At 36.1% G+C, this 25,037-nt stretch overlaps 1 protein-coding gene and 1 long non-coding RNA gene across 2 annotated transcripts; one reads left to right on the top strand and one right to left on the bottom strand.

The window, feature by feature from the left end:
* Positions 1-1,680: 1,680 nt before the first annotated feature.
* Positions 1,681-17,573, bottom strand: LOC104089090 (ras-related protein RABH1b). The gene is made up of 6 exons (XM_009593905.4): positions 17,208-17,573; positions 8,905-8,975; positions 7,643-7,731; positions 7,356-7,467; positions 2,281-2,371; positions 1,681-2,118 (listed from the first exon to the last, which is right to left on the bottom strand). The coding sequence occupies exons 1-6, from the start codon at positions 17,322-17,324 to the stop codon at positions 1,972-1,974; spliced, it is 627 nt and encodes a 208-aa protein (XP_009592200.1). The 5' UTR covers positions 17,325-17,573; the 3' UTR covers positions 1,681-1,971.
* A 333-nt stretch (positions 17,574-17,906) lies between these two features.
* LOC138896635 (uncharacterized) lies at positions 17,907-18,473 on the top strand. The gene is made up of 2 exons (XR_011410007.1): positions 17,907-18,041; positions 18,110-18,473. It is a non-coding gene; the product is annotated as an uncharacterized lncRNA (long non-coding RNA).
* Positions 18,474-25,037: the final 6,564 nt, after the last annotated feature.

The following is a 25,037-nucleotide window of genomic DNA, read 5'->3' as shown; positions in this document are numbered from 1 at the left end:
CAAAGAATATTCTCGAAACACCCAATCAAAACAAATAATAATTTTAAAAAATTCGAATCCAAAATCAAAGCTTCGAAGCTTTTGATGGCTTTCAATGGCTTGCGGGTAGCGGAACGATTGGTTCGATGGTCATAAGCGATAACATCAAATCTATTATTGAATTCTCTGAAGAAGAAGAAGAAGAAGAAAAAAAGAAAAAGGAGATGAGAAAAGAGAAGTGAAGCAGAGATCCAAAGAAGAAAAAAGAGAGAGAGGGAGTGATGAAACGATAGATCTATGGAATTTGATTACCACAGACAAGGATACTCATTTAAACTTGTATGTATATAACTAGTAAATTGTATATCAACATGTAAATAAGGTAAAACTTCAATATTGATGGTAAATAAATTTCAAAAGTAACATAGATAAGTAAAAATCTCTTACTTGAATGGTGTGATAGTAGGTTTTTTGTAATCTGTCCCTATTTAATCCTCTTTTGTCTTAGCGAGAACTTCTACATCTTTTTATATTTGAATTTTTTTTACTTTTAAATGTAGCATTTTAATCTTAACGACAAGTTCTTATAACCCTAAAGTGTCATGATGGTTTAAAATCATTAGTTCGAAGTATTCTCTTGAACGCACTAAAATTTTTCTTTTTTTCTTGAACTCGTGTCCCATACACCGTCATTGACTCATATAAAATGAAACAGGAGTATCACTCCCATAACTCATTGGAGACAGTTTAGCTCAAATATTAAAATAAGAGTCCAATGAAATAGGTCCGAATAGAAGAAGAAAAAGTATTATTTTTTTAAAGTTTAAACCTTTCCATTAATAAAAGTTAAAAACATTTTCCATTAGAAAAGTAGTTTCATAGTACCTTTAAAAAAATACAATACATAAACAAAATACTGATGATATATCTTATTCAGAAAGCGGGAATAATCTCCGAGCTACCGAAAATAAAAAGTACATTAGTACACGACGAAGAGAGCAATGTTCGCCGTTAAGTGAATAAAACAAACTTATTTTGACTGGACAAGTTTCAGTTATAATGTGTTTGTTTTCCTCCTATTTCTTTGCATTTCCTTTCCTGACCAGAATTAATCTAAACAGAAACAGTAAAAGGCCATATTCCTTTCCTCCCTTCTTATTCTTTCAATGCAAACACGGTAAATAGAATCTTTTAACATCAAAAAAATCCGCACCAGTCTGTGCCCACATCAACTATTCCAACCACTACTTGCTACCTCCTAAGATCATGGCCATTCTTCTATCACCTCATTGACTACTATAAACGGAGTTTTAGGCTTTTAGCTCTCCTTAATGGAAATAACTTGAGAAATGCTGACTTGGAACTTGGAATACCTAATCATCTACTTAATGAAGAAACGTCTTTTGGAACAATGACTTGAATATACAACTACCCCCACCGTGATTTACCATACATCTATATTCCTGCTTCACTTAATGACCTCCTAGTCCATGAGAAAATTCAATATAACAGCACTATAATCAATCTGGAGTCTATTGTAATAAAATCAAAGGAAGCAATAGTAAAGAATAATGAATGTGACGAGAATATAAGAAACAGTGAATCAGAGTTCGTAGGACGAGTTCAGACTTTATCACTACTTTCCAGCAAATTCAGACTAAAGGAAAATCTACAAGAAACTATACAGCTGCAACATGAGGATGGCCAAACAAAAATTCAATTGCAGAACTCGAGTAAATCAACGGATATATGTGCTTAAAATTCTTGTTCCAACACGAAATAGCCAAAACTGCATATATCTAGAAACAGATAACTGACACATACTAGGTATATTAGTAAACTATGATGACAATCTCCTGCATCCAATTCAAAAGTCCGTCCCAAAAAAACAAAATCAAAATTCAGATGTTATGAAAGATAAAGAACTTTACACACATTTGTTGTTGACTATAAGAACAAAATCGTAGACCAAGGAACTTCTAACCATTAAAGTTAACAGGCACATCCTCCTGACTGTGCTTGTGACTGGGATGCATTCGCGTTGCTTGACTTGAGGTTGACATCGACCATGTCTTCTTGCTTAGCAGAAGATAATGTCTCCATTCCTGGCAATGCCGCGGCAATTTTTCTAAATAGGGGCTGCAGTTGTATATTAAGCACTATAAGCAACCAAAAGATACATAGGTGCAGGACCAAACTGAAAAACATTAACTTAATCATATCACAGTATTCTTTTTGTTTTGTGTGGGTATAACAGAGTAAATGGTGCACATATCATCATCCATCGATAACTTTACTTACTTTTATATTAAAGCCAGCCTTAGCACTGGTTTCAATAAACATGACATTTAGTTCACGAGCTTTTGCTTCTGCTTCCTCTATTGAAACTTGCCTATAATTCAGTCAGAGGAAGAATGCATGATAAGTATAGCATACTATGAAGATAATTAGAAATAATTAAAAAAAAATATATGCACCAATGAGAGACAGCACAACACATTGCACAAATATACAACCAGTCGAGTTGGCAGACTCCTCTTTGCTCATAAAAAAAGGTAAGTGTTAGCACCCTAAGCCTATCAGAAACCCATTCTCCAGCAAAAAACTGTAGCAGTTGTGGTATTTGTAACACAGATACGCTTGCTTTGCCACTTCAGTTACAACCCCATGAAGCCAATGCACATTCCTCCTCTACCATTGAATAAGATGGGTGGAAAGTTAAGGACCTGTACAATCCCTGCTTCGATGTACTGCTAATGTTACGAAATTTTATCTTGTTCCCAAGGGGATAGTTGAAAGGCTGAGAAATAGGAATAATGCCCTGGCAATCCCAAGTTTGAATATCAGGATAACGCTCAGTATGAACCCATTTGCTCCAATATCCACAGGCACACTCTTACCACATACTTGTGCATATGAGTTGTAACAGGCTGCCTGGGAAAATAGTCGAGAAGTGCAAAAGCTGTCTGGAGGATTCGTTGAGGCCTCCAGAAGTCCTTGGAAGAGGAAAAATGAAGCATCTGGCAAATACGAGGTACACAGGGTGGATTTTTTCTTTTAAGGGTTGCCCACATAAAAATCTTGATTTTCTTTATTTATTTGCTCTCGATATTTTTTCTAGCATCTACTGTGAATAGTAATAGTCAATAGTACCATGTGAATAGTATCTTACATGTGAATACTAACCCGTAAGTATGAACCACATTATACATATACAAAATAACCAAATGTTCATATACCATAAGTATGAATAATATAGCATATGTATTGATATAGTATGTATAAACATAACTTGTACATATCAACAATATTCATACATAACAACCTCGGCAAAGAATTATTGCAATACTCTGATACGACTTTTTGGGACCCACGGAATACCCCACATATATCAATATTACTCCCTCTATTCTCATTTTTATGACGGTTGGTGTCCCTTTGTTCCATTTTATACAACACTCTTTCATTTTTAATATGTGCTAAAAGAATGACACATTTCCCTATCTAGAAACTCTTTCATATTAAACTTCTCATTTTACTTTTAATGACATAATTTTATCATCATAGAAATAGCATGATATGTTTACGAGAAGTTCTAAAGGTACTTTTGGTATACGACAAATGTCTTTCTTTCTTAAACTCCATGCCCAGTCAAACATCGTCATATAAAACGAAAAGAGGGAAGTAAAATAACAAGAATAAAAGGAAAATATTTAGGTGGAAAATTTTTTACTAGGGGATCTACAGATCTTGAGAAGCAAAAAAATATCACTAGAGTAAAATTTTATGGATAATATAGCAGCAAAGTCAATAAACTAGTTTTTGCAACAAGAAAGTCACTCAACATTGCCTAAATATCATAGAAAGTCATTAAACAATTTTTATGTAACTAAAAAGTCACTCAACTTTGTCAGTATCATCGAAAATGCCTCTATTTCCTCCTAGTGATTTTCTATGATACTCGGGCGAATTTGACTGCCCTTATGGTTACAAAAAGTAGTTTACTGTCATTCGTAATACTCACGTAAAGTTGAGTGACTTTTTCATTACAACAATCAGTGTAGAAACTTTGTGCAATAAAGTGAAAGTCGAGTGAATATCCATGAAATTAACCCGAAAATTTAACTTTTCGAAGTCTCGACTATCACAAAGTCCTTGAGTAACTCACCCACACAAAAAAAGAAAACTCCGATGAGTTGTACCCACTAAGAGAGTTTTTTAACGCCCCAAACTTTGAAAAAAATTAGAAAACGGGGGGAAGAGGGGAGGGGGGGAAGGTTGGCTGATGTCATGCGCGTGCCGTTAGCAAAGATATTTCTCTGCTTATAAAAGAGGCATTCCCTTCTCATTTTTCTCTTCTTCCTCATCGAAATAAAATATTTATATAAACACACGTTGACAAAGGCATTATTGTAGAACAATGAAAATCTTATCTTGTCTTATTACTTTGATTGCTCCTTTAAGCTGACTCTCCACTTAAGGCTGAGTAAATTTTGTTTAGAACTAGCTCCAATAAAGCTAAGTCTTTTCTTGTCTTGTTTGGTGTCTTTGTTCGAACCCTTTACGTTTTTCGCACTTTTCCATTGTTTCCAGTGATTATTATTCACTAGGTGTCTCTGACCCCAACAATCTTGAATCATAACTTTTGAGAAACAAATAATGTCTGTAGACATAGGCAAACGCCGAACAACACCAAATACCCACGAGGAGAACAACTTGAGGAGCTGAAATAATTGAATCAAAAGACTCAAGCTTAGAAGAGGTTCTCAATAGATCAAGCAAGACTAACCACACTCATAAAACTCTAAGTAGGTGCATTAGACAAAAAAGGGGGAGAGAGATGAGCAAAGAAGGCAATGGGAGTAAGAAATGCACTTACTCAGCCGTTCTCCAACCTTTAACTATCACTTTCTTCTCTCAACTACATTCCCAAAGCAAGTGAAAGGTATACAATTTTCGTGGAAGTATGAATTACAAAAGATTATCATAGCAATATGCTAATGTGAGAGTCTATCAACGGAAGAGATCCTAGCACTCATAAATGCAAGATGCACAAGATATAAAATTCTCCTTTAACTAGTAAGGACCTCAACTAACTCATTACTAAGGCCAAAAGACTTCCCAAGAGCGCTTATCATAGAAGTACCCTATTTTACTTCAAGCTACATATTTTGTTTCTTGACCTAACCATGGGCTTGTTAAGCAACTATTATTATCGAGTGTCGGTTGGTCCATGCTCCATCCAAGGATCTCTAACCTTTTCTCACAGTAGCCATTATACTGAGTTTGCTCTGTAAGAAATATTAAGAATATTGTACATGATATTGTGTATCAATGAGAATTAATCAGAATTAATTAGATTCATTCATTCCTATAAAAGCACTTCTACATTAACTATTCAAATTCAGCAGCTTGAGCGAATAATCAAGCTGAGTTTTCAATCAATTCTTCATTGTCTTATTTTTTCACACGGTATCAGAGCAAATCCATCTATTCATAATTTATCCAATGATGGGCCCGATGTTGTATAGTCCACGCTTCAGATGTCCAACTTTGGGCATGCCGGGGGTGTTAAATGTCTCCCATTAATGGAGGAAATGGGATATTGTCTTCTATATGGTCTAGGGAAATCCTCAGCTTATGAGTTGGCTTTCGAGGTTGAGTAAGATACAACGTCTATTTTATTAACATGTTCCTCATAATTAGGATAAGTCGAATGCCCAACCCCAAGTATATTGTATCATTAATGGTAAATAAGAACTTTCATCTAAATCTAAGCAAAATTACTCACATTAACCCGGACAAAGGTGCATTCACTTCATGATATGGCTTTACAAAAATGAAGTTAAACTAATTAAGGACCAAAAGTCATTACAGTTCATGGTGAAAATAAACCCATGTAGTTAACAAGCAAAATTCTCGCTTTTTGTTGGTAGTAGATTTTTATGACTAACCGTTGTTTCTTTTATTGTTGACCACCTTACTATCTGGTTATTTTTATTCTGTTTTTATATGGCTTTTTGGTATTGTCCCTTCTTATCTATATTTTCATTAATGTGGTGTTTATGCTTTCCTGAGCCAAGAGTCTGTTGGAAACAGCCTCTCTATCCTCACAAGGTTGGGGTAAGGTCTGCGTACACACTACCATCCCCAAACCCCACTGTGTGGGATATTATTGGGTATGTTGTTGTAGCTAACAAGCGAAACTAGATTATGTTTATTCAGAACAATGCATTATATTGTACAAGTTTCAATTCAATATCTTTTTCTAAGACAAACGTTACATTATAAAGAAAATTTCATGATAGTTGCTAACTAAGTTGCTCGGACACAGGTGCGGGCGTTCGACATGGGTGCGGATCTAGAGGTCGGATCCTTCGAGATGTAAATTCTAAGATTCGGGGATACGGATCCTAGTACGGATATGGATGCGGGGATCCGGCTAAAAATAATTCAAAAAAATAAAAATATTTCTAAACTTACGTATAGCTTGTAAAGTATGGATTTCCTTTTTATTTTCAAGTTGTAGATAAGTAAAGGATTGATTTTCTAAATAAGGTATATTATTTTATTCAAATTTACCTTAGTTTTGATTCTGATTTTGGGAATCAAATTGTATCTCGTCTCGAATTTTTCCGTCCGTCGTGGTCAAAGTACCCAAAATTGTTTGACCAGATCCGGTACGGATCCCATACCCACACCCATACTAGTGTCGTGTCGACACGGGAGTGGCACCTAAACTGCCGTGTCGGAGCAACTTAGGTTGCTAATGAGCTAATTGTGCAAATACTCCTATCCAAGCACATATCAGAATATAGAAAAAACATATTTTGAATGTAAAAGAGAAGAATGTGCAGAACTAAATTAACAATGGCTTCTCTAAGCTATGAACCAATATCTACTTCGATAAATTGATCAGAAGTTCTTCTACTCAACTTAAAAAGTGATGAAATATATTTCTCCATAAATAGTAATATTACCAAGTTGGCATAGATGAGTTAGTTGCACAAATTGGCTATGCATAATGCAATGATGCTATATTTTCCAAATCAGAAATCTTATTTCTCTAGGTAGAAGTTTAAGCACTGCAAGTGTGAGTTATAGGACTCGTTGCCTAAAGATTTGCATGTCTCCCTTTTATTTTATCTCCTTGCCTTTACTTTTGGTTGGGGAGAATTGTGGCTTCAAAGACATTTATCTTTCCATAATACCAACATACATCCCCCTAAATGACAAACTCAAAGCCATATGACCATTCAGATGAAATAGCAAAACAAGAAGGTGAATTTCACCCTCATTGGTTCTCAAACAGAGCCCACCCACCACCACCGCCCTCGCCCCAAAAAAAAAGAGAAGGAAATGAACTTTATGGCTACCTTTTTTCAACAAGATCAGTTTTGTTACCAACAAGCACAATGATAACGTCACTGCCGCGCTCAGTACGAACCTCCTCAATCCACTTCGAGGTGTTTAAGAAGGACTGCCTACCTGTAATCAGCAAGAAAAATAAAGCCTGTGAATTAGTGACAGAAAGTCAAGCCAATACCATGAAAATCACATAACATCAACCATAAGCTGGATTAGAAACACCAAGTCCATTTAAGATAAACTGGATAGACACTTTTGTACCACACCACAGTATTAACATCGGAAGAAGGCATACTTGCAACATCATAAACAATGACAGCAACAGAGGAGTCCCTAATATAGCTTGGTATAAGACTCCGAAATCTCTCTTGCCCCGCAGTGTCCCTATAAAGACAACATGAAAGGGTTAATTTTTACTTTTTTAGACCACTTAAATTGTACATCAAATAAAGAATCTAGCATAAAATGATTCCTAGAAAGAAGCTTGGCAATAATAGAACATTTCCTAATCAGCGCCAAATAGGCCAAATAAAATTGATTACCATGAAACTAGCTTATAACGGCATTTCGTCAAGTTAGTCATTTCATATTATGGCCAGAGTTCTAAAAATATGATAATTAAACAAGAAAGAACAACTTAATCTAAGCTTTCATCTTAAAACTGGGTGAGATTTCTTTTCTTATGTGCGTGCCTTTTTTTTTCGGGGGGGGGGGGGGGGGGGGAGCTAAACAAGAGCACTTTATGTGAAAGTACCTACTAACATGATCTGTTTTAGCAAGAAATCTAGGCTGATTGATGCTTTATCTAGATAAATGTTAACGATCCAAATGAATAAGAACAAGGAGAAATATCAAACTCCTCGCAGACTATCTTATTCTACCTACTTTTTATTGTGGTCCATTCCCAAAAAAGACTCAACTCTTTTCACCACCGTATTAAACAAGAAGACTGAACTCTTTCTTAAGATGGAAAACTTATCATCTTAAAATTCAGATATTTATATTCCCTCCATCCCAAATTGTTGGAGCTAGTTAACTTCACACAGATTAATAGAAAAAGTTGAGTTATTATATTTAAGTTTGATTGAAATATCTTATATTATTAATTAAGAACAATAATTTATAAAGTAGTTTTCTTTATGTTTATCCGACCTTCCGAATATAGTTGAATTTTCCATCATCCCAAGAAGGTAATTTCTTGGGATGACGTAAGAATTTCATACTCCTATAATACCATGTACTAACTCTGGTTTATATTACTTTGTACCATGTTCACATATTCCAACTATTATTACCAGACATTTCTTCCAACCTTAGATGTAATTACATATAAAACCTTCTTTTTCTCTCAATCCTCTTGGAAAGTCAATAGAACATGATAGCATGGAAGGAAAGATGTATACTTTCTTTCTTTTTTTTCTTGTATCATTTTCTTTCTGAAATATGGTAACCCTTTCTATCACATTGTACAAGTCTATAAGACCTGTATTAACAATTTTAAATACTCAAGAGCAGTCATACTTATTAAAGATAGAAATAGTGCAATTTTATTCTTACCAAAGTTGCAATCGTACTGTACGATCTTCAAGATACATTGTCTTTGACAGGAAGTCAATACCAATTGTAGCCTGAATATAAAGTTGAATGAAAAGAGAGTGAGAAATCAGAGATTTAGAGATTTTATTATCTGATCGGTAGATTGAGAAATCAAGGATTTTGGCCCAATGGATATATTATAGTGGAAAAGGAGAAACATGGGTTACATGTCTAGATAACAAAGAAAACTATTTTCCAATCAAATCACGAAAAAGCAAACCAAGCATTAAAATATAAAGGCTCAACAGTGTGATAGTATTCCCAACTAGGAATATAAAGACAAAGAAAAACCAAATGTAAGAAGCTATAACTCAATTTGAAATTTCGACGAATTTTTCTGATCTGCATAGGCAGCAAATTCAAAAAGTAATTGAATATTCCTTATCAAGACAAGGTGAACGGAAGTAGGCGAGATTTTAGGCTTGATACACGTATTTAAAAAAAAACAGTTTGAGCAGCTCTGTAAGACTAGTCCCAGGAGGGAAGCTACTTTGTTAAGTATTACACGGTGTAACTGGTTCACTGTCATAAACTGCTTTCCAGGCATAAAAGTTCAGAATCCGACAGTCCACATTGTCCATAGACATACAGAAAGGAGCAAAAGCTATTTGTGGTATGATATACTGAAGTGAGGATATGACAGCATAAATACATGCTGTGTTGATTTTTCCTATCAGTGTGCTGCTTCTAAAACATACATTTGTACAACTAATGGCAAAGGAAAAGCAAGATCACTTCAATTTTTCATTTGTACCGGGAATCGTAGAGATCAGTAAAATACTAGAGTAGAGATTGAATTACTAGAATAGAGATTGGATTACCTTCGTATAGATTGGATTACTTCAGTAGAGATTGAATCACCTTAGCAACGGTTGAATTATTCGCACAAAAGTCTTCCTACAAGGGGGTGTTGGAGGCTCACAAAAGGCGTCCCTCGCCACAACTAGGCCGTCACCAGCGAACTCAGAAAACTTTCGCAACTAAAGCAATCTTTCTCAACTACTAAAGAAATCTTTCTAAATTACTAGAGTATTCTTCCTCCACTACTAAAGTATTTTGAGACTCTACACTCAAATATAAACCAATCATATCCTCATATTTTGAGGAAGAAACTATAAGAGACTTAGCTAGAAGAAGACATTTTATTACACAAGAGTTTTTACAAAGAACTAGGTTGGAAATAAGATCCTCTCCAGCTACAACAAGGGCTCCTATTTATAGGAGATGGAAAGCTAGTACATGTACTTACCTTATTTAATTACATAGTACAAGTGGCATAAAACAAGTACAACAAATATAAAAGTCTTACAATGTACAACACTTATTTGGCTAATAGACAAAGCATAAAAGCATGATCATAAACTAGAAAACAAATTGCATGGCTTTGGGTTTTGGTATTGGTTTGGACAAGACATGGATGAGGGCAAAGGGACCCATGAATAGTACTTGCATGGCATTGGGTTTGGGTAAATTTATGTCTTGACATGGATGACTTTTCTTTGATGACATGAGGGACCCTTGAATAGTATTTGCATGGCATAGAACTTGGGGAAATTTATGGCTTGACATGAATGACTTTTCTTTGATGACATGAGGAACCCTTGAATAGTACTTATATGGCATTGAACTTTGGGAAATTTATGGCAATACATGGATAGGCAACTTTATTGATATATGTTTGGATTTTTATGGTAACATTTAGTGGGTTAAAGATGAAAAACTTGTGCAGATTTTTTGTTTTTCCATGGTAATTTCTTGTGGGGTAGAGTGGTGAACAGGATAAAAGAAGACATGGATGAGGGCAAAGGGACCCATGAATAGTACTTGCATGGCATTAGGTTTGGGTAAATTTATGGCTTGACATGGATGACTTTTCTTTGATGACATGAGGGACCCTTGAATAGTATTTGCATGGCATAGAACTTGGGAAAATTTATGGCTTGACATGAATGACTTTTCTTTGATGACATGAGGGACCCTTGAATAGTACTTGTATGGCATTGAACTTTGGGAAATTTATGGCAATACATGGATAGGCAACTTTATTGATATATGTTTGGATTTTTATGGTAACTTTTAGTGGGTTAAAGGTGAAAAACTTGTGCAAATTTTTTGTTTTTCCATTGTAATTTCTTGTGGGGTAGAGTGGTGAACACGATAAAGAAGGTGTGCATACTATTATGTCTTCAAATGGTACTTACCTAGGGGGTTAAGAGGTGAAAATGGTTTAAGACACTTGTGCAGTTTTTTGGTTTGGAAACGGGGGGAATTATGAAGGGGAAGTTGGCTAAAAAGGTTTAGAAGGCTTATGCAAATTATTTTCTTGCTCATGATTATGCATTGTGCTTGTCTTTTAACCCTTCTAGCCTTCGCTTTTCAGCTCTTGTGAAATATCTCTTTGCGTGCGGATGATCTTCTTCTATAATTCCTGCTCTTTTACCTTCTTCTGCGACGAAGTACCGGTATCCCCATTTAAATTGATCTTAGCAATTTCTGCTGGATCAATGTCATAGGGGTCTGGTGAGTCTTCAAGCATTTCCTTGTATTCCTTAAGTGTTGTCTTAACATTTCGTCAATGGGGTGAGTGGAAGAATAATTCCAACTTCCTTTCTCTCTGGCCATATCTCCTCCGGAAGGCATTTATTTTGTTGAAAAATGAGCCTCTGAGCTTCGATGTAATCTTTTTCCATTGCTAGGATTGTGACTGGATAATGAAACCAAAAGGACGTCGTAGGCATCACCTTTATAGTTCTTTTGATCACACTAAATGGCCTGTGGAACATAAATATTTTGAATCCACGACAATGAAAATGATGAACCCGATTGAGGTTTAAACCACAACAAAAATATTTTTAGGAAAGGTTCAATATTGTCAAAGTCTCGAAAATCACGACACTTGAACTCCATGAGAATGTGGTATTGATGGCAGAGATACCAAAAGAACAATAAGAGTTCCTGTGGAAAATTCTTGGCATGCGCTATGAACACTTGGAAAAATGGATATTCCGGATTAATACCAAAAGGTGCAAGTATGGAACCTTTGTAGTTTCAAAAAACCTAGAGTTCATAAAAACCCCTCTCGTCTAATAAGATGGACAGATCAAGAGGATCCGAAAAATCAAACAAACTCCGGTGGGTGATGTAATGATGAAGAACCTGGGATTTATTCTTCTTGTGCTTTTGTTGCAGAAACCTTTTGAAAAATTCACCTGGCCTTGAAAGGAAATCAGCAAGAACATTATCTTTCCCTTTAAAGTGCTTGACATGAAAGTTGTATGGAGAGAACCATTGAGCCCATCTGGGAATTTGCGGATTCGGAATGACCTTTGGATTCCACTGGATCATCCTCGAAAAAACCTTCATATCGATCTTAATAAGAAACTCTGAATGAATTAGGAAAAAATTAACTTTTTAATCTCATTTTCACTGCAAGAATCTCCTTAAAAGTGGAATGATAGTCTTGCTCAGCATCCTTGAATCTTCCACTAGCGTAACCACATATTTTTCTCTGGCCTTTAACTTCTTCAAATAAAATTGCGCTCCAATATTCATTGTTGGCATCTGTTTGCAATATTTTCTTTCCATTGGAGGGAATGTACAAAGATTTGACACTTTGGGACACCTCTTTTATTTTTCTAACTGCATTATTTTGTTCCTTGCCCCATGGCTGGCATTTTGCTTCAATATTTTTGTGAGAGGAGAAATATATGTAGAAACATTAGGAATAAAATCTCTCACATAATTTATTATTCCCCAAAATTGCTGGATTTGCATCGTTATGAACCCAGTATTAGAGAACTTAAGAAGTTCCCCAGAAATATGAGGACCTGGGGTATATTCTCCATGGGAAAAATGCATGTGGAATATCAGGTGCCATTAAACACAGTCCTGGGAAAGCATCTATCTATAGTGATAGTGATCCATCGTCTTGACTTGAGTCTCCACCACATCTATTTCCTGCCCGCTTGTAGCGGTTGTTTAGGCTAGGCCGGTTAGAACCTCTCTGCAGTTCTCGATTCTGATTGAACTAGGGAGGATCGGTATTGCTGGGGGAGATTGTTCTTCCTCAGCTGACTTGTTAATTATGGTTTCTTGAAGGTATCAATTTTTTTTTTTGCAGAAACCATTTTTTTGCTGAAAGCATAGATGCCATTTTTTGGCTGAAAGCATGATGCCATTATTTCACACTAAAGATGCAAAATGATTGAGCACATTTATGTGCTCCTCCCAAGTATCACTGAATAGTAAAATATCATCAATATAAACAGGTGATGTGTGGAGGATGGGCTTAAATATTTTTATCATTGCCTTTTGAAACAAAGATGGAGCAGTTTTTAAACCGAAAGGCATGACTTTCCACAGAAAATGGTGATCGGGAATGCAAAAACCTGTTTTTTCCCTATCTTCTGGGTGGATTCCCAATTGCCAAAAGCCTGATTTAAGATCAAACTTAGAAAAATATTTTGCTTTGGCAAGTTGGGAGAAAAGGGTGAGCTTATTTGGGATGGGAAACTTGCCATCCAAAAGAAAATAATTGAGTGGTTGATAATTAATTACCGATCTCAATTTACCTCTTGTTTGCTCGGCTCTTTTGTTGACATAAAATGTTTCGCACACCCATTGTGAATTTGATGGTTCAATAAGATCAAAATCCACTAGCTCCTGACACTCCTTTTTGGTAAGCTGAGGGTGGTCGGGATTCATACCAGAGTGACTTGCTTTTATAAGATTGATATTCTCATTTTTCTTGAAAGGCAGCTTGATGAAGAACTCTTCATTTTTCCATAAAGGATTGTCACATTTGGTTAAGAATTCAGTGTGAGATTCTGCACAGGAGTGTAGTGTGATTTGTGCTTCAATTTCCTAGACTTGATCTTCTTCTGTGAGCTGGAACAATCTCGTGACTGCACAATATGGCTTGAATAGCTTTTTAAATGTTATCCCATTAGCTTTGATCTGGAGTTTGTCCTGCAAAACCTTGTAAATGGCAAAACCAATAATCAAATCCTTACTTGGGACATCTCACCCAATCAATTTGGTCATGTACTTCAGTCATAGGAAGAATTCAATGGTGAACGGGTGCTTGGTAATGACAGTTGTGGTCAGAATTCTATTTGAGGCGGTGTTGAATTTCTTGAAGTACGGCACCCAATACCCAACTGGAAAGACCGCAAGATAAATCAGTTAGGAGGTTGCTCCCGTGTCAAAGAAAGTTGTGACATGTGTTGGTTTGTCCCACTTGGATGCATAGACTTTGATTTCTGCTTGCGGGATCACCGTGATGTTGTGGGTCTCTTTTTCACCTTTGGCTTTGGTTCTGAATTGGTAATGATCATCATCATATTCCACATAAACATCTAGGGAAAAGAGAGTCTTTTATGTGGGCTCATCTTCAAGTGAGAAAACTGATTCAATATCGTCATCCTCACTGAAATGAACGCCTGTGTAATCTGTAATTTCAGAGAGAAGTCTAATAGACCGATTGGACTGCGGGCAGTTCTGCGCAAAACGTCCTATTTTATTACAAATAAAACGGGCTCTATTTCTCCTTCAATTGTCCGGCCTTCTTCTTCTGAAGTATTTTGTTTTCCTTCTAAACCTGGACTTGTCGACTGAGAATTTTGGCAACCTAAATTTTTTGAACTTCTTCCTAGGCGCCTGGCATGAGCAATCTTTCTTTCCTGTGATTAAATCTGACCTGTGGTAAGCTCTATCAGGTGCAGCATCATTCTTCATTATCTGTTTCAGAGCAAATTTTTTTGCACAGATATCATCAAGAGCATAAAAATGGCTTGCCTAATATAACCAATATTTGAAGCAGTTATTGACTGGTATTTATCTTCTATGATGGTCATGATTCGACCGGCCAACATCTTTGGTAGGGATGAAAACAAATGCTTGTTTTAGATCGATATCCCCACCCAGCTCAAAAAAGTTTTTTGCCATTTTCTGAAAATGTTTGTCAATGATATCTCTATCCAAAGACAGGCATTTCATTTCAAAAAGTTGTCTTCGAAGTTTTTCATGCCTTTGGCCAGCATCGCCACAGAAAACTTCATGCAAGATTCTAATGTTAAAAGCAAAATCTTGGGAAGTAAGGAAAACATTTTTGTCCTACAACCCAAGTGAATTCCACCGGTCTCGAAGAATACCTAAGAGGCGAGAAGTGAATTCTGATAGAATTATGTACTTTTCTCGCTTTGTCAAATTCTTGTCACCATCCAAGTGTAGAAATCTTGGATTCTTTGAGGCCATTTTAAGACTTTTATCTCATCTAAGGTAAAGGTATGGAAACCAATACTTACTTGTTTGCCTGTGGCAGAATCATATCTCCTTTTTGGAATGGGCTTATCAGTCATCCTATCTTGATCATCGTCAACTTCGGATACCTCTGGCTCCCTGGATGATTCATGAAAATGGGAGGAACTTCCCTTCCATAATTTTCCTTTTTTTTCCAAACCAAAAAACAGCACGAGTGTCTTAAAATCATTTTCATCTCTTAACTCCCTAGGTAAGTAAGTACCCATTTGAAGACATAAAAGTATGCACACCTTCTTTATCTTGTTCACCACTCTACCCCACAAGAAATTACCGTGGAAAAACAAAAAATCTGCACAAGTTTTAATCTTTAACCCACCAAAAGTTACCATAAAAATCCAAAAATATATCAATAAAGTTGCATACCCATGTCTTGCCATAAAGTTCCCAAGTTCAATGCCATGCAAGTACTATTCAAGGATCCCTCATGTCATTAAAGAAAAGTCATTCATGTCAAGCCATAAATTTCCCCAAGTTCTATGCTATGTAAATACTATTCAAGGGTCCCTCATGTCATCAAAGAAAAGTCATCCATGTCAAGGCATAAATTTATCCAAACTCAATGCCATGCAAATACTATTCATGGGTCCCTTTTCCATCATCCATGTCTTGTCCAAACCAATACTAAAATCCAAGGCCAAAATCCAAGGCCATAAAATTTATTTTCTAGTTCATGATTATGCTTTTATGCTTTGTCTATTAGCCAAATAAGTGTCTACATTATAAGACTTTTATGTTTGTTGTATTTGTTTTATGCCACTTGTACTATGTAATTAAATAAGGGTACTACATGTACTAGCTTTCCATCTCCTATAAATATGAGCCTTTGTTATAGTTGACGAGCATCTCATTTCCAACCTAGTTCTCTTGTAAAAACACTTTTGTAATAAAATGTCTTCTTCTAGCTAAGTCTCTTATAGTTTCTTCCTCCAAAATATGGGGATATGACTGGTTTATATTTGAGTGTAGAGTCACTTCAATTTTGTAGTTGTACATAAGCAAAGTATAGGAAAATGGATTTACTCTTTCTATTTCTAACCACCATGGAAATTGAACTACATATGGTAGAAAACCGTGTGAATCATCAATAAAATGCGCCAACTGCTCTTGGATTTTTATTAACATTGGATGGATTCAAACTTTGCTTGTCACGCTCACATATTGGAAGGCTAAATTTGTTTCAACTCATCAAGAGCTCCAATTTTCTAACAGCAACATAATCCAAATAATATTTCGGAAACACAAATAAGGCCTATAATATGATCAGCGAAACATCGGGAAACATCTAACATATCTCTTCTCTAATTCTCTCTAAGCAAATTATACATGCTTATGTAAGTGTACATGCACTTTCTAGACCATTATTTTCTACTGTTTTACAACTTATCTTCTCTGTATTATTCCAATTTTATCATAACATTATCCTAAAACTTCATTCTCAAATTGAAAATAGAACTTCTATGTCCGATTTTATGCACACTTTCCTTTTCAGTCTATCCCAAAAGAATGATACTTTTCTACATTTAGAAACAATATAGTTTTAAACTTCTCATTTTACCCTTAATTGAGATGATTTACGGCCACACAAATGTCTATAGCATGTTTTAGTCCATAAGTTTCAAAACTTTTCCTCTTTCTTAAACCGAGTGTCCAATCAAATACTGCAACATAAATTGGGACAGAGTGAGTGAATCTCTAAGATATTAATTAAAGAGACACTTCTTGCTACTCTCTCTAGTCCGTCCATCTATTTGAACCTTTGAATATAATGTAAAAAGGTAATAGCAAACTGAACTAAAGAACAAGACAAACCACAACAATGAAAAACTAAATATCACTAACAAGAAGCAGAAGAGAGAGAAAATTACAAAAGAAGCAGATCTATTAAAACAGGCAATGATAATATGTATTAAGCATGCTATTGAGTATGAAAAAATCCTTTTAACCTGATAAGTATTGTCGAATTTATCATACATAAATCGCGTGATAATACTGGTTTTACCGACAGATTGATCTCCTAAGAAAACGAGCTTATACTTTGCAAGCGCCGAAACCGGAGCCATCTATCGATCTTTCAAAATAACCTGATAACGGATCCGATCAGGATTTTCCGACGGTTTTATGAGAGATCTCGCCGGAAAGTAATCGGAGAAAGCAAAAGTTGGATTTGAGAGAGAAAAGAAATTGTAGTTTTGTATGAGGGAGCGCGTGAGGTGTTTTGACGAAACAAATTTGAAACGGAGTTGACGGCAAGGGTGTTGAAAACAAAAAAGAAGTACCGAAAACCGAATGAACCACAGCCAAATCAAATCAACGTTTGCATCACTTTTAGGCCTCATTTATTTTTATTTTTAAGATTAACACGTCTGAATATGAGTCTGAATATGAATACACATCTGAATATCAAGATGTGTATTAAGATTAACATATTTGAATCTGAATACACGTCAATATTAAGATATGTATGAAGATCTGAATAATATATGATTAAGAGTATTTGATTTTTAACATCTGAATGTACAAAATTTATCTTTATTTGAAAATTAATAAACATATAATTCAAATAAAATACTAATTAATCTAATATTTTATCAATAAAATATATAATTTTTTTAAAAAAATATGATAGTTGTTTGTGGTGATGGCTAATGGTGGTGCTTGTAAATACCGACTAGAGGCGGTGGTTGGTGATAATTTTGGTTGATGATGGTGGTTCAGGGTATTAGCTAGTGGTGATTGGTAGTGGTGGCGATTATTATTGAGGATAGTGTTGGTGGTTGGTGATAATTAATAATGACGGGTGGTGGTGGTAGTTATGATTGAGGAAGGTGGCGGTGGGTGATGGTAGTTTATAATGATGGGCAGTGCAAGCTATGATTGTTGATGGTGATGGGGTGGCTAGTTGTGGTAGTTGAGGTGGATGAGTGTTGGTTGTGGTTGAAAATGATGGTGGTGGGAATGGTAGATGGTGATAGTCGATAATAGCGGCGGCTATAATTGAGGATGATGGTGGTGGTGGTCGTTGAGTATGGTGGTGGTGGGTGGTATGGTGGTAGTTGATAATGGTAGGCGGTGGCGACAGTTAATAATGAATATGGATGATAGCATCTTAATGAAATTAAGTCTCTATTATAGATCTTAATCATACAGACCTATTCAGACCCATTAAGTGGTTGTGAAGTAAAAAAAACAAACGCACTTAATTATTAAGATCTGAATAATTCGGATACAGACTTGAAAAACAAATGCACTTAATGTCTGAGACCTCAATAATTAAGATTCAGACCTCCATTAAGTGCAAACAAATGAGGCCTTAAGCTGGTAAAGTGTTCAAATAGGGATTTTAATTCCCATGTAATTGTTGTACTTCAGTTTTGATTCTTAAATTATTCAACGTAATACATTTAGCTTAAAAGGTGTTAATCGGGCCGGGCCGGGCCACTAACAACCCAGTTCGACCCGATTCAGTCCGGTTCGGTAAGGGGTGGGACGGGTTGGCTAGGGTAGGGAGGTTGTGTCGGATGGGGTCGGGCCTTTTTTGGCTACCGGTGCACCGAAACCCGGCTAGCCCGCTAATCCGTTCAAGGGTTTTAACCGTGTTCCAGCCCGGTCCAACCCAGTTTATGTTGTAAATTTATTTTTTTTTAAATTTTGACCGTTGCCAATGGTCAAAATCAAAAATGGTCGTTGGGCAATGGCTATTTTTTATACTTTTAGCTATTTCAGCCTATCCCCTTACTAAAATAGCCCCTACATCCCCTAATAATTGATAAATTACATTCTTAGCCTTTTAATAACTATAAATAGCCCCCATCTTCTTCATTTTTCTCACAATTTGCTCTCTTCTTCTACTTTAATTCTCTCTCAATTCCTTTTTGATTATTGAATTGCTTATTGCTCTCAAGTTCTCAAACAACAACAACAACAACAACAACAACCCAGTATAATCCTACTAGTGGGGTCTGGGGAGGGTAGTTTGTATGCAGACCTTACCCCTACCCTAAGGTAGAGAGGCTGTTTCCGATAGACCCTTGGCTCCCTCCCTCCAAGAACTCCCCACCTTGCTCTTGGGGTGAGTCGAACTCACAACCTCTTGGTTGGAAGTGGAGGGTGCTCACCACTAGAGCAACCCACTCTCAAATTCTCAATTAATTAATATTTCAAGTTTTATCAATTATTTACGCTAGCCACTATAAAATTATAATTATCAAGTGAAGTGTGGTTACTATTTTTGTTAGGTTCAAGTTAAATCATGCCTCGTGCTTCTAGAGTGCGTTCACATGTTTGGGAACACTTTGAGGTGATAGAAGAAAATGAAAAAGTTCGTAAAGTAGAGTGCAAGAACTGTGGTCGGATCTTTAATATTCATCGAAAGTGAGACGGCACAACTGATTTAGAGAGGCATATCAAGGGTTGTCTTGAACGTCTTCCAGGATTTCGTATTTAAGTTGATTTGAGACAATTTGTGTTATTTTGAATTTGTTAGACTTATTTAAGCTTGATATGTTAGTTTATAAGACAAGTTAATTTGAAGTATTATTATGCAATGAAAATATGAAATGAAAGCCTTTGAACTTTGATCCTTACATATTGGTCTTATTAAATAATTTTATATAGCCACTTAATTTCAATTTTTAAATTCCAATTTCAAATTTACAACTTTAAACTTTAAAGTTTAAAAGTTTAATTTTATACCTTAAAATACTTATTTTATTATTTAAAAGTTTGCAAGCACTTAAGTAACAATTACATTGAACAAAGAAACACAATACACACACACAAAAAAAATAACCCGGCCCGATCCGGACCCGATAATTCCGAACCCCGACGGGCCCACCAAAACCCGTAATATCTCAGCCCACTACCAGCCTGGAATCCCAACCCACTAACCGGACGAGCTATTTTTTCTCATGTCTAGGTCCAGCCCATCCGGTAAACACCCTTAATTTAACTTTGACTTAATTTTATTTGACCAGTCTTTTTAAAAAGTACTTTTAAATGCCAAATTGCGAAAAAAGACAATAAAGGTTTCGTTTACAATTGCTTTATTTCAAAGAGAGAAATAATTTTATATATTTATTAAAAAATTCAATTAATATTTTTATTTAACTAAAATATAAAATAAAATATATATTAAATATTTTAATCAATGCAAAATAAAATTATTTAAAATAATAATATTGGATATCTGATATTACTTATTCTTTACGAGATAAATTAAATATATTAAAATAAATCATTTATTATAAATTAAAAAGCTAACCATAAATCATTACATAAAAAAAGAGATCAATTTATAGTAGAGAGACTATTCCAAAGAGCAATAAGAGAAGGAGAATAAAAATATGATAAAAATAAAATAAAAAAAGAGAAAAAATAAATGGTAGAAATAAAAAAGAAAAAGGATAGGTTAAATTGACGAGGCATAGTTTGGGAAATCTAAATCTATGGTACGGATATTCTTGTCTTGAAAAAATTATTTTTCAACTTATGCTTCTTAAAGAATCTAGAATTTATAACTTCTTCCCAAAAATAGAAAAAAATATTTTTACTGCTACTTAAAGGTACTTTTTCGTCTTGACCAAATACCTCAAATTAAAATATTTTTGGCTTCCCCAAAGCTTGGCCAAACAGGCTCTAATTCTCATCATTGTCGATCATGTCAATGTGTCCCAAAGATGCATCATACATGTAATGACTCGGCCTGTCATTTTATGTATTGTAGCCCTGTTTTCCTATTTATTTCTTCTTTTATATTCATCTGTGGTTGTGTGACTTACCGAGGGTGGTTGGATTGGTTTCGGGGATGTTTTGGAGTGAATTGGGACACTTAATCCCAAGGTTGAAGGCTTAAGTTGAAAGAATTGATCGGAGTTTGACTTTTGTATAGACGACTCCAGAATGATGTTTTGTTGGTTTCAATAGCTTCGTATGACGATTTTGGACTTAGGCATATGTTCAGATGTTGATTTGGAGGTCCGTAGGTTGATTTGCTGCTTTTTGACGAAAGTTAGAAAAATGAAGGTTGAGAAGTTTGACCGAGAGTTGACTTTGTTGATATCGGGTTTGGATTTTATTTCGGAAGTTGGAAAAGATCTGTGGTGTCATTTGGGACTAGTGTGCAAAATTCGAGATCATTCGGAGTTGATTTGGTATGGTACGACATGAGTTTTAGGAGTTGGAAGTTCATTAGTTTCATTAGGCTTGAATTGGGGTGCGATTCGTGGTTTTGATATTGTTTGACGTGATTTGAGGCTTCAAGCAAGTTCGTATTGTGTTTTAGGACTTGTTGGTATATTTGGATGGGGTTCCGGAGGCCTCGGGTATGATTCGGGTGGTTGGCGGATCATTTTTGGACTTTGAAGGATTGCTGAAGCCTGGGAGCTCTGGTGCAATCGCACCTGCGAGGGATTTGCTGCAGGTGCAACGCCGTAGAAGAGACCATGTGATCTCAAATGCAGGCTTGGTTGGGCTAGAGAAGGGGACGCAAAAGCGGAGGAAGGCTGGCAGAGCTAGGATCACAGATGCGGAAGGGTTCCGCAGGTGCGGACGCGCAGAAGCGGGAGTTGGACGTGCAGAAGCGATAGGTTGGAACTTAAGTGAAGTTCGCAGGTGTGTAGTTTTGACCGCATAAGCGGAATTTTGGATCGCAGATGCGATTTCACTGGCAGGTTCTTATATTCGAAGGGATTGAGTGTTTTCTCATTTTGGTAGATTTGGAACTCGGCTAAGGGTGATATTTGAGAGACGTTTTGCTACAATTGAAGAGGTAAGTAAAGTTTAATCACTTTTGATGTCAGATATTGATTACTCGTTGACTATTACATGAATTTGAAGTGAAATTTGGGGATTTTAGACTATGTTGTTGGAGAGTGAGATTTGATAATTTGAGGGTCGATTTGTGATTGCAATTGGATTAAATTAGTATTGCTGGACTCATAATTGAATAAATGTTCGAAATTTATAAATTTTGTCGGGTTCTGGGGTGCGGGCCCAGGGTTGACTCTGCATATTTGATTCAAGACTTTAGCTTTATCATTTAGAATTATTTCATATGGCTATTATTGATGGTATTAAGTTATTTTGGGTAGATTCGAGTCGTTCGGATGTTGATACACGTGTGAAGGGCTTGTTAGAGGAGTGATTTTGTTTGCTTGAGGTAAGTATCTTACCTAAAACTTGGTTGATGTACTAGTTGCCTGAATTATTTGTGATAGCTACGTGCTATGAGTGGCGCATATGTATGGGGTTGAGTCCATATACGTGCACCGGGGGTACTATTTCATGCTCGGGGTAGTGCTTAGGCTATGATATGTCTTGAATTGATTGCTATGCTTCATGATGTGATGTTTACCCTACTTGTACCCCACTATGAGCTATTTGTATCACATTTGAGATTACGTTGAGGTTATTTTCCCGATTGAACCTAATAAACTGCTATTTCATGATGAAATTGTCTGTTCTAGCTGTGGTAGAACACATTGCACATGCCTATACCATAGTATGTTATTTATACCAATTCACGAGTATGAAACTTGATAATCATTGATCATGTACATGTATTCTCTTTTTTTTCCTTCAGGTGTATTATGATATGGACTAATAGCATGTGACCATACCAGGCGGATTGTGATTATTGGCACGTGAGTTATCTGTGTGGTTGGTATTATTGGCACGTGAATTGTCCGTACATGACGTGAGTTGTCCGTGCGGATCCAGATATTGATATTATTGGCACGTGAGTTGTCCGTGCAGATCTAGATATTATAATTAGCACGTGAGTTGTCCATGCAGCACGTGGGTTATCCGCGCAGCGTGTGGATATGGATCCATCCTCTTAGGGTCACCCTCTCATGTTTCTCCCTTGATGGTATACACGCGGATTTAAGGAAATTGATAAGTGGTTTGGTACGGATATGGAAATATTAAGGAAAATTTGGACAGTGTTTGCTTTGAATTTTGCATTTCATCTTTACTTGTAATCACCTGGTTAATTTCCTGATTTACTGCATATCATCTTTACATGATGCATCATTAACTAAGTAGAGAACTTGAGTAATTGTGCACACACAGATGGTTCTTTCTATGCTTTATGACTTGATCACACTCTTATTCTGTACTTGTCGAGTTTATGAAACTGTACAGGTTATAACAAGTATCATGTATAATTCTTGCTTCTTTTACCTCGCCTCAGTTAGTTATTATACTTGCTGAGTATATTGGATCGGTTGTACTCATACTACACTCTGCACTTAATTATGCAGTTCCAGGTGTCGGACACAGTCATGAGTAGCTAAGGATTGTAGCAGGGCTGATCATTTAGAGACGAGGTTGAACTGCATTATCGACCGCAGTATTGGCATCTCTTTCTTATGTACTGTTGTTTTTATTTCAGACAGTATTATATGCATCGCATATTTGTCACGTCCCAAAACCGAGGAATGCGACTGGCGCTCAGCCGAGTAAACCCGGTCGATCAAGCCTGTTAGATTCTTTCTACCTAATTCACCCATGATCAAGAAAAGACATGATTTCATAAATTATACAACAGGAAGTTCATACATACGATGCTAAATCATTTGATTAGCCATTACGCCTTTAAGTCTCAAAATACATATTTCATATACTTCGAATGGAACAAGTGATCAAACACAACATAACTGGATTAACATTTCCAACACCCATATACAACCCACATAGTGTCTACGGAGCCTCTAAAGATACAAAAGTGAGTAAAGGTGGTGTCAGCAACAAGGCCCTGGCTATACCTCAAAAAGTGACCCCAATATAAACAAAAGGTACAATATATGACCTCGGAATGAAATGGGGCTCACCAAGTCTGCGGGGAAGATGATGATGTACCACTAACTGCGATTAACACTGTCTACTATGTAACCACCTGGATCCATTTAAAGATGCAGCACCCACGACAAAAGGGACGTTAGTACTGTCGAATAGTACTAGTATGTAAAGCTAAAATACCATCTCAATAGAATGGACAATAATACAAGGGGGAAAACAGTCATGAGTTCAATAAGAGCTTCAAAACAATACTAAAACATCAAGTAAAGATCACATAAGTTCTCAAGTCAATTTCCATCTTCTGAGGTTGGGTAATCTTTAGTGCCATATGCCACAATCCAAAATACCACCGTGTTCTTACACGGAGTCCGATCTCGACCCGATCGGCTAGGTCATCTCATTTGAGACATCAACCATATCCACAATTTCAATTATCATTTCCAGCACAGTTATCACCATATGTGCGGCATGGCGTCCGATCACGGCCCGATTGGCTAGGCCATCTCACTTGAGACATCGACCATAACCACAATTTCAATTATCTCACATCATATTTCTTTCATATTCTTTCGATTCATTGGCACTAGTGATCACGATTACAAAATCATTCTTCGCACTTAGTCGTACTTCATAATTCTAGTCCCCCTTTCCACATTCAAATATCATTATCATAATCATTATCAACAACAATCAGGCTTCCCGTTCAAGACATTAAATTCACATAACACAACAATTTGGGAATCTTAGACACATAGAGGCTTTTCATACAATTTGGCATAACAACCTTTATTTCGATCTTGACATGATGTCTTAACATTTCTAACACATATTCCACATTTTTAACATATCCTCAAATGGCAAGATGACATGATGAAACATTTAGAAAAAATATTGAACATATATCCTTCGACACAACCATATTAGGAATAGCCAATTCAATAATGATCAAGGTTACATGAACACTGTGGGATTCG

This window comes from Nicotiana tomentosiformis, chromosome 8, assembly GCF_000390325.3.
Source record: "Nicotiana tomentosiformis chromosome 8, ASM39032v3, whole genome shotgun sequence".
Classification (NCBI taxonomy): Eukaryota; Viridiplantae; Streptophyta; class Magnoliopsida; order Solanales; family Solanaceae; genus Nicotiana; species Nicotiana tomentosiformis.
This window is presented reverse-complemented; position numbering and strand designations above follow the sequence as displayed.